The sequence below is a fragment of the Carex rostrata genome, chromosome 7, assembly GCF_964058835.1.
Source record: "Carex rostrata chromosome 7, lpCarRost1.2, whole genome shotgun sequence".
Taxonomy (NCBI): Eukaryota; Viridiplantae; Streptophyta; class Magnoliopsida; order Poales; family Cyperaceae; genus Carex; species Carex rostrata.
This window is the reverse complement of record NC_135924.1, coordinates 7,154,485-7,165,084: the sequence shown is the minus strand read 5'-3', so window position 1 is coordinate 7,165,084 and position 10,600 is coordinate 7,154,485. Positions and strand designations below refer to the sequence as shown.

General features: G+C 36.5%; 2 protein-coding genes across 3 annotated transcripts; one reads left to right on the top strand and one right to left on the bottom strand.

Annotated features, from left to right (window-relative positions):
* Positions 1–773: 773 nt before the first annotated feature.
* YLS8 (mRNA splicing factor, thioredoxin-like U5 snRNP) lies at positions 774–2,311 on the top strand. Of its 2 annotated transcripts, none has more exons than XM_078305351.1 (2): positions 774–935; positions 1,872–2,311. In XM_078305351.1, exons 1-2 carry the CDS (start codon positions 816–818, stop codon positions 2,178–2,180), a joined length of 429 nt encoding a protein of 142 aa, XP_078161477.1. In that variant the 5' UTR covers positions 774–815; the 3' UTR covers positions 2,181–2,311. The 2 variants fall into 2 exon arrangements, with proteins under 2 accessions (XP_078161477.1, XP_078161478.1); XM_078305352.1 differs by having other exon boundaries at positions 798–935; positions 1,828–2,311.
* A 636-nt stretch (positions 2,312–2,947) lies between these two features.
* On the bottom strand, positions 2,948–9,371 carry ARP4 (actin-related protein 4). Its single transcript, XM_078305114.1, has 20 exons — positions 9,178–9,371; positions 8,682–8,773; positions 7,643–7,819; positions 7,164–7,237; positions 6,635–6,715; positions 6,447–6,507; positions 6,298–6,347; positions 6,122–6,176; positions 5,782–5,859; positions 5,631–5,684; positions 5,149–5,202; positions 4,938–4,998; positions 4,642–4,693; positions 4,478–4,544; positions 4,315–4,374; positions 3,953–4,015; positions 3,662–3,724; positions 3,479–3,543; positions 3,318–3,386; positions 2,948–3,227 (listed from the first exon to the last, which is right to left on the bottom strand). Exons 1-20 carry the CDS (start codon positions 9,188–9,190, stop codon positions 3,182–3,184), a joined length of 1,335 nt encoding a protein of 444 aa, XP_078161240.1. The 5' UTR covers positions 9,191–9,371; the 3' UTR covers positions 2,948–3,181.
* Between the last annotated feature and the right edge of the window lie 1,229 nt (positions 9,372–10,600).

The following is a 10,600-nucleotide window of genomic DNA, read 5'->3' as shown; positions in this document are numbered from 1 at the left end:
GTGTTTTCCTTTACAACGAAGTGGAGAAAGAAAGGGGACAGCTGAATAACGAAACGAAACGTGGCGTGCGAAGGAAAAGGAAGGAATAAACAGCTGGAGCAAAAGAAAGAAAATCTAGGAGTGAAACAGTATAGTGCGATATGACATCAGCTGACGGCAGATTAATTTATTTGAGGCTCTTCATATCTTATCGGATGGCAAAGAGAAGGGGTGTCACTGTTGTTTCTACCGTAACATCCCATTACCGATTGAGGTATTTATAATTGCATTATTTTTGAAAAAACAAGGCCCATGGGCTTATATACAGATCCGAGATCTTCTTAGTCTTAAATTAGATTCTAGAGCCTTGGCGGAAGTGTGGGCCCCGCATGCCACAATTCTAGACTATTCTGGCCAGTTCAAGGAACTGGAGAGGTTTAGCGAATACCCTATAGTAACTCAAATTTTTCGTTTTGATCAGAACCGTTCCATCACTACTAACACGAATATTAAAGGAGTCAGTGCAATCCACCTCGGTCCGTATTGGTCCGAACTATGATCGGACGCCGATCAGAATTTGTGTTACTTTAGGAGATCTAGACGCCGGTCAGAATATTCGCTGCCGGTCAGAATTAATTCGGTCGTTCGACCTATTTGGAATATTGAGGCTTTCTTTAGGATTCGTGCCAGATTAAAACGGACAACTCAGATATCATTCTACACGGTCAGGTATTGAACGGGATCTGAATTCGGGTTTAGCCCAGTTGGGTTTGGTAGTGTCGGCGCCTCAGGTTCACGCGACTTTATTCGACGCGACAACAAAGAGAGGAGAGGAGATGTCGTACCTATTGCCACATCTGCACTCGGGATGGGCTGTGGATCAGGCGATCCTGGCGGAGGAGGAGCGTCTCGTCATCATTCGCTTCGGCCATGACTGGGACGAGACTTGCATGCAGGTCCTTCTCTCTCTCTCTTGTCTCTAGTCTTTAGATTGTTTTCTACTTTCACGAAACCCTAGGATTGATGTAGAACTGTTTATATACCTCCGATTCCTTTGAATTCACCGTGGATTGAGTAATTCTAGCTTAGAGTCAGCAGTAATTAGGGTAAATTCAAAATTCAGTTCTGTTGTTGGCATGAGATTGTTCTATTACTGGTGCCAGAGTTTAACTGATTGTCTTCCAGATATAAATAATCCCCTTGTATTGTTATCTGTTATACTGGTACCGACCTATGTCTATAGGTATAGTGCTTTCTAGATTACATTTAAATAGCTTGTGGGTCTGAGGTGGTTCTTTTATCACAGTAATTAGGGGTGAAAACGGAGTGGATATGGAGCGGATAGTGGTAAAATCATATCCATATTCCTTTATAAAATTTTCCGGATACGGATACAGATTGGATATTAGACAGATATGTATACGGATACAGATCAGATCGGATATTTATAAAAAAAATAAAAAATATATTATTAATAAATACTACTGTTCATAATATTTATCAATTTATAATGATGAATAACATAATTTTTTTCGTAATATATATTAAATTATATGGTATATATCTACTATTTGGATACGGATAATTAAAACGTAGAACCATGTTTGTATCTGTATCCACACGGATATTCGGATATCAGATATCCACGTCTAATTTTTCGAATACAGATTGGATATTTTCCTCACCGTTTTCATCCCTAACAGTAATAGTTTTTCTTCTTCCAGAAATAACTACTTGTGATGTTATCCCCAGCTTTTGTAATTTTGTATTGATATCTCGTGTTAGGCACAAACAATTAAGTCTTATTTTGTGTTAATATTTGGCAACACTTTGAACTTATTTCTACAGCTTGCTTTTGACTAATAATGCAAAAAGAAAAATATATGATGCAGATGGACGAAGTCTTATCATCAGTGGCCGAAACGATAAAGAACTTCGCCGTGATATACCTAGTAGACATAACCGAAGTGCCCGATTTCAACACCATGTACGAGCTTTATGACCCATCTACTGTCATGTTTTTTTTTAGGAACAAGCACATCATGATTGATTTGGGAACCGGTAACAATAACAAGATCAACTGGGCACTCAAAGACAAGCAAGAGTTCATTGACATAGTTGAGACTGTGTATAGAGGAGCCCGCAAAGGCCGTGGTCTCGTTATTGCTCCTAAGGATTACTCCACAAAATACCGTTACTAGGTTGGTTATTGTGTTGTGTAATTGTAGTATTTGCTGTTATTGACAATGATAATTTCTGAATGGTGGTACTTGCCTAATTATCCAATTTATGTATCCAGGAGTCTTTGCATCTAATTATGTGTGGTTTAATAGTTTGCTCCTTTTTAAGGTTGATCTATAATTTTCTTGACACGAACCTTCTTTTCCTTTTTGTTAACAGTTTGTTAAAGGGTACTTTCCTCCTATTATGACAGTAGGAAATATTGTCCGAATTAATATTTTTCTTATTTCTACAATTGAGGCATCGACAAATGAAACTGCCGAGTTATTTAGAAATGTTCTGTGCATTGATTTGATAATTTTCAGGGAATAGTAATACTAATATTAAAATGATCAAGAAACATAGCTCTTCTTTTAGAATGTGTGTCAAGTTCTGTTTCTATGAATTGCACTCGGGAATGAATTAATTATTCAGAGTTTAACTATATTTTTAACATGTGAAACCCAGATTTTATATAAGAGTAGGATAAAAATGACTCATTGATTTCGTGCCATAATCATGTCTCACGGTCACTATCCCTCTCTTATCTCTGTTTTTAAAGTCATACCTGCCGAAGTAAAACCAATGCAATATGACATATTTCAACAAAACAATACAATAGGTGAAAAGTAAAACCAATGCAATATGGTGAACCACTGATGAAATGCAATGAGAAAATAATTAACATTTTCTGTAGTTGGATGAAATTTAATTATTTTCGATGTTATTTCAATGGAAAAGGAAGACGGAAAAGCAAAGAGTTGTGCATGAATTAACATATTTCAATAAAACAATACATCACAGCATAGAGAAAATTGAACAAGTTATTTCTCTAGTCCTCGAGGCCCCATGATTCTAATGAAAACTCTAGTAGTCTCATCTAAATTTCTAAACCTAATCAAAGTACAAATATCTCGATCATTACAAATATAAAGTCATATCCCTAGAAATTTGACACCAAGACGCCTTGTTAAAATCCTCCTTAAGGGCATTTCCTGTGTATATAGGAAACTCCATGTTCTTCATACCTGCATATGCATGTAGTAGCTTATCATTGACCTTATTTTGAACAAATTATGTGACAAAAGAAGACTCGAACCACATAATATGTAACTTACTCAGCTTTGGAGAACCACATTTGCTGAAAAGATCCAAGAGATGCAAGAATGCTGCCTCCGATCCAAACACTGATCATATATATATATAGTAGAACAGTTCAACAAATCTTCACGCAGGTAATACAACACGATTTAAACCAGGAACAAAAGAAGAATCATACCTAAATCGCCTTTCGATTGTATTACCACTTGCTATAACCTTGACACGTGCAGCTTGAGGAGCCTCCTACGCAGTAGAAATGATCACCAAATATTAAATATCATTAATTTGCTGAACTGAAGTAGCTTTATCCAAAAGCTAAAAAGTTTGTTAAAAAAAAATGAATAAGGTAGGCAAGAATGACCTCCATTAATTCTTTTTCAAGACGCTCCTTCAACTGCTGCACTGATGAAGTGCCACCAGCAAGCTGTTTGGTGGAAACAACAAAATAATAATAAATATCTCTACCCAAATAGATATTTCAAAAATATATCTGTTGTTTAACTGCCTTAACCAGTGTGGCTCATGAAACTTTGCACATATAAACAATTTGTGCATAGTTTGGATTCCCCTAAAAGTTTTCGCAATCATATAGCTCTTGTTCTTAGTGAGTATGCTATATCATCGCTTCAGCCACTAAACATAAAATTATTACCAAGATACTGCTGAACAGTTCCCTCCTTATATCAACGTCAGATTTGTTTATGCTTTCAAGGATCTGCAGGAAGAAAATATGAAGGATGAAATTAAAAAAAAAATAAAAAATTACAGTATCACAGTGCATTGGTAAACATCTCCTGAATATTTTTTTTTATCATGAGGGGTACTTTGGTTTTGCATTACTCAACTGTGCTAGGCATGGTTCTCATTTCCCAATCATCTTACATGTAATGTATATTGGTTTGTCTATACTCTATTGACTATTTCCTATCGAGATTTGAAGTTGAAATCTGATAAGCTTATTTCTTTTTTCATTTATGATATTTTAGGAAGTAGGAAAAATGACATGTCTCTTACCATTTGTGGCAGCCCCCTAACTGAAGCTGGATCCGGAAAACCCTCAATCCCTGGTATCGTCTGTTCTTCACATTCAACCAAAAAAGGTCAAAGAACAAAAATTCTGAAATAAGATTTGTTTTGATTTGGCATCAAATGAAGAATTGAAGATGTAATTGCTTACCAGCGCTAAAGATGGATTAAAGAGAATATCAGGAGTTTTGAATCTATCAGCACCAATTTCAATAGTCCTGACAAGTACAAAGGCAAATCATATTAGGAAAAGTTCCTCAACAAATGTACCAGTAAATAAGTTTATTTGAAAATGATGCGATATGAAGAACTTACTGCCCATCAGGAAGCTCATAAGAAGTCATAGGAACATTAGCATATGATACTTCTGTTAAGAAAAATAAAAATAAAAATTTAAGAACAGAAATCATGACCTCCATGTAACACAATAGGTTAGCGCTTCTTTTTAACTGCTTGCTATATAATCAAGTCTCATTTCTGTAGGACTAAAGCAATAATAGTTTTCCGAAGAAAAAAAGAAAACTGGTATGATATTCAGTGATGCAGAAGTCACAAAAGGGTATTTTTTGTCCAATAAATAGAAGATTTTGGACTCCAGAATTCTAACAGACCATCATAAGCACTGTCAGGGACACGAGAGACAGATTCCTTGATGTCGCCCGCAATCGCTCTCTGCAATTATAGGTATGTCAGAATTTTAAAACATGATTAAAGCAATAATGATAGTACTCTTAAAATATTAAAATAAAAAGGGCAAAAAAATAAAATAAACATTAAAAGATTCAATTGACAACATAATAAAAGATTGCTTTTGAAACATACCATGCAGAACAATCGGTAACTCTCTGTGGTGTTTGGGAAATCAAGATCCACAATCTATTCAGACGAAAAAGAAAATTTTACAAAAGGGTCCTTGAAAAGTATATATCAATATTTACCTGACTCATACAGGTATGGTCGGTAACACACACACAAAAAAAAAAGAGAGGATTATAATACTCCTTTATAACTCTCGACCAAGAGAGGTAAAAAAGCCAACTTACAACTTGAGTCCATCTCTGCTGTTATTCCAGATTTGGATCTCAAGGTCCTACCCCGATCTGGACTGTCCAATCTAAAATAAACGTACCAGATCAACTTGGCAATTTTATCTAAAAGTGAATTGTTAATCATTTTAGCAAATCAATCTCGTACATTACTTTTAGATCAGAGTCCAGACCCGAAAAGAGAATACTATGGCCCAAGTCCGGAATAACAGAAGTAAACCAAGGTATACAATTCTAAAACAGCAGTGCGAAACATACCTTGTAATCACCAGGGCTAATTTCTTTCTTCTTAAAAGAATATCTAGGCTTGATCTATAAGAAAACAATTAAAAAGTCGGTGAATAATTCCATTATTAAAGCAATATAATTTTAGGATAACAGTGAAAACTTGTTTTAAACCAAGACTTACTACAATGCCCTTGCTCTCCAAGCTTTTCATCATGCAGTCGGTTAAAAGTTCACCGCCAACTGGAGAAGTAACAACAGCCTAAATCAAATGGAAGAAGAACATTGAGAAACTTCTAAATTATTTCAAAAACGGAAGCTAACCTTATTTCAGGAAATAATAGCTTCAAGAACAAATGAAAATACAAACAATTTTGTGAAATGCAAGCAGATCCAAGAACAAAGAACACACCAAAACTATTTGGTACAAAATTCAATATATAGTGAAAATCAAGAATGAGAATCATGCTTATTTAAGATAAGCAAGATGCTTAAAGAAGAAATGGAGGGGGGGGGGATTAAACCTTCTGAAGCACGTAACCGTCATGAACCGCAGCAACCACAGTTGATCCACCGCCACTATTGAAAACAATATAAAAGAATTTACAACACATTTTATTCTATAATCAAAAGGGAAAAAATAAACTACATATAAGTTTCTAGCACCAATGACAGTAACAATGCAAATATATAAACACACCTATCAACAACCAATGATGTGGAACGGCCAGAAGCAAAAGAAGTCAATACCTGGAAACCACAAGGAGAAATATTAGCAAGGAAAGTATGCATCTCAATTTCCAATTCTACAAACAATCATATAAAATAAGTGGGAGCTAGAGTACATACAGCATTTTTGGCCAAGAACAATGCGGGAACCTTGTAATTCTCAAACATAATCTCTGCAGCCCTAAAATTAAAAAGTAACACACAGACACGAAGAGAGAGAATTAGGACTGCCTCAAGCATAAAAATAAAATACCAAACAAACAGATATACAGAGAGTGAGTGTGTGTGGGGGGGGGAGGGGGGTTTACTTCTCTCGTTGATGTGCCGTATTGATTGATGACTCTGCCAATAACATTGGATGCTCTGTTGGATCAATCAAGAGCCTTTGCCTTAATGACATAAAGAAACAAATATATATATAAATATTTCAGATAAAACTTTAAAGCTTGTACAACTAACACAACTTTCTTCAATTACCAATTTTACAAAAAAAAAATCACTGTAGGTCCAACAACCAGTGATCATGCCCCTAATTTCTGTTGTTCAATAAGCCCTAGACTATTGCATTTGGCTCAATCAGGCCACTGAATTTTCCCCTCAGCCCCTTGAATTTTTGGTACTGTATCTGCCGGGCCCTCTGTCAATTAGTTCATAATGTAGTTACGTTCAACTGAGTCAGCTCATAGAACCAGGTGCACTAACTGAGTCAAAATCAACTTTTATGTATCTCAGATAAATTTTTAAAACATATACATCTAAAGTAATGATATTCGGTCTGCCTTCATCAATCATAAACGTTTTTAATTTCAAGCAACCAGTCAATAAACCAATACTAACCTAAAAGCATGATTCCATATATTGTCGACCATGTCCCAGTCAACAACAACACCGTCTTTAAATGGTGATATCACCTATATCAAGGAACATAGAGATGGTAATAACTATACTTTGCATAACAACCAAGTATCGAGATATCAGGTATCAATATCATTCCATTCAGGTGCATCACCAGAAAAAAAGTACCAATATTAGGTCCTACCAGCTGGAGTATGTAAAACAGCTGATTGTACTGTACAGTCCTTGATATAAAAATTCTTTATTTAACAAAAACTAACCTCTTGACTTTGTTGGTTGTAGAATGTAATAGGTTAGTGCTAGGGTAGTTTAACTTAAGCTACTGTGATGTAGTGTTGGCTTTGACTGTATTGGGTATGGTACCAGCCGTTTGGTACCAGTACCCATAAAATTCTTTTGATTTCAGTAGAAATCGGTGGGTTAAAACCCACCGTTATACAAATAAAAAATAAAAAACTAACCTCCATGTGATCCCTCCTATAGTCCAGAGCTTGAGTGCCGACATAAAGTTTTCTCTTTGCTTTCGACTTGTCATTATCTGGTGGTTTAGCACTACTCTTGGGGTCTTGGGCAGAGTCACCTTCCTTCTCGGGCTTGGCATCGCTGTCTACTTCCATTTGGTCAATGCATCCCACAGCCTTACAAAATTGAATGTTCAGGAAAAAGGTTTTATGTAATTGGTTTAGGTAACAAACTTTAGTGATATCAGTAGACACTTTTTAAATAGTTTCTTGTCTTGATGAGGTCCAAAGGCTGGGTGTCTATGAAAATTGCTGAATAATAGGGGTGTCAACGGGTTGGGTGGAAGCATTTTCATACCCTTATCCGTTAAGTTAACGGAAAAAAAACTTTACCCTTACCCGTATCCGATAAGCTAACGAAATAAAAAACCTTACCCGTACCCGTCTTATCGAGTACGGTACAGGCTGGGTAAACGGATAACAGGGTGCAATTGAATAGATATACATGGGCCATGAATAAAAATATATCATATTATGCATCATACCCATATAAACATATATCTATATATATAATTTTATTTTTAATAATTACCTTCTAGGGTAATGGGTACGAAATAGTCTTTACCTCTACCCTTAACTCTATCCAATAAGCTAACAAAAAATAAAAACTTACCCGTACCCGTCTCATCGAATACATTACGGATCAGATAAACGGATAAAGATGCCATTGACAACCCTATTGACAAGGTTCTAATATTAAGTTTGAATTGTTCAAGTACTGACAGTTATTCTGCCTATATTATCCACGAATGCTGATAAGTGACCTAACACTTGCCACTATGCACCCGGTGCCATCCAAAATAGGTATTCAGCATTTTATAAAGACTGCCCCTATGTTTAACAGAAGACCAAAGATAAATTTCAAACTTGTGGTAGGTGGCACTGCAAGTGAAAAGGGGCGTCTTATATTTTCCTTTCATCTTCTCACAGAATAATTAGTAACACGGGGTTGGAACTTTCAAGGAAAAAAAAAGGTTACCGAGGGAAAGACGGCTTTCGGAGCATCTTCGCCGGCATACCCCGCCTTACAGCTGTACGATCCCAAATCGACCACAATGGCCGAGACCTCATCTAACAAAAGGCAAAGAAAAGAGAAGTGAATTTTTGTATCTATGTAACCATGCATGACATAGATATTCTACGTTATATTCTTCACGTCAGACTTCAAACTCAATCACCATGTATCAACATGGCACCACATTTTGTTAATCACGTGTGATTAACAAAACAAAGCATTTTATGAACTTTTCACTTCCAGCTTAAGGTAATCTCGTTTCTTAACCTACAAGGGGGAATTTAAGTTTCCTGTGAACAGTTCCATTAGTCAACAAATGACTGACAAGTAGGCCCGCGGACTCCCAGAACGGGTTTAATACTCGCTTGCAGCGACCCGCGACACAAAGCGCCACACTGAAAGCGCTACAGTAGAGTTGAAACATAGAGAGAGGTAGGGAAAGTAGAGAGATTCGTCTTACCGCCGCCGTACATAGACGGAGCACCGGAGGGTTGAGGAAGTAGCGCGCAGTGAGGTGGTGAAACCCTAGCTTAAGCGAGAATGGAGAAGTGAAGAGGAAATTTGACGAAGAAAGAGTGTCGAGGGTTTGAAGGGTTTTGTGAAGAATGCGAGCTTCTGTAGAACGGACAGGAGGAAACATACGGTCTGGGCACCTGACTGATGGGTCCCCCGCAAAATTGCCGGACCGTTTTATGGATTGGACCCGATGTTTTGCAGTTATTTTATTAAACTAGCTAAGTGTCCGTGCGTTGCAACGGGATTGAAATATTATTTTGATTACTTTCTTTAGATGTGATTAATATTTATTTGATTTTGTCATAATGTATTAATTAATAATGAGAGAAACAAAAATTAATGAATTGTTAATAGATGAAAACACAAACAACCACATCAAACAGGCCACGGAAGATCCGGGAATGTATCATCTGAGATATCTCAACTTTTGCGTAACTTTTTTAATCCGGTGAGATATTCCAACTTTTGCGTGACGCGTGTCCGGTGCCTATTCGGGGTGCTGTAGAGGGTCAGTATTATTTGTGTTTTGAGATTCGTGCGGAGCGTATTTAAACGGTTGGGATTTTCCATTATGTCACGCTAAGTTTGAGATATCTCAGAGGATATGAATTCGGACTGGAGAAAAGGAAAACGCGTGGATTTCCGAAAACGCGTGGAGAATTAACTGCAGTTACTATGCGGCGTTTCATGTAATGGATACGGTTTTAATTAAATTTAGATTTTTACACGCTTGACAATATTAAACAGATGTATAAAATCAAAACTATTTATTAAAGGCTGAGATTAAGATCTATTTTGATGAGTGGCTGAGATTTATACAATCAACGGCTCAGATCTTCTCTGGACAAATAGAGGATTGGGTTCTAAAAAAATTAGCATGCTATTTAGTTGGGAGGATAGTTTCTTTAAGCTGACTTGTATGCTTTGATGAATGAGAATGCAATAATTAGGGGGGAATTTCATGTATCCCCTTCAAAAACTTCAGTATTACGCACTTTCCCCTCAAAAGTTTGTAATCTCATATTTAACCTTCAAAATAATAAAAATTCACATATTTATCCATTATAATTCTATAATATGTTAAGTATTTATAGAACTAATTAAATAATATTATTTGACCATTATACCCTTCTACCCTTCTCTTTATCATTCTCTTTCCGATACTTTCTGGCTTGATGGCAACCACACGGCCGGTCTCAAAAAGTGTGGCGTAGAATACGACATTGGGGCCTTCTCGTTGTGCTCTGAGACGATTCGATCGGGGGAGAAGCCATCATTGGCAGCCTTCAAGTCATCTAGGCTATACTCACAAAATGTTGGCATGCTGACCCCTAACTTCCCCGCTGTACCTCATGAAACATTCATTT

Bases quoted from the DNA above. Each gene is read 5' to 3' on its own strand.
- YLS8 (XM_078305351.1), top strand. From the start codon at position 816: ATGTCGTACCTATTGCCACATCTGCACTCGGGATGGGCTGTGGATCAG. The intron at 936-1,871 runs GTCCTTCTCTCT...TATATGATGCAG, and splicing joins GGGACGAGACTTGCATGCAG to ATGGACGAAGTCTTATCATC.
- ARP4 (XM_078305114.1), bottom strand. The intron at 6,716-7,163 runs GTTAGTATTGGT...TATGTCATTAAG, and splicing joins ATATGGAATCATGCTTTTAG to GCAAAGGCTCTTGATTGATC. The intron at 3,544-3,661 runs GTCATTCTTGCC...TCTACTGCGTAG, and splicing joins TTGAAAAAGAATTAATGGAG to GAGGCTCCTCAAGCTGCACG.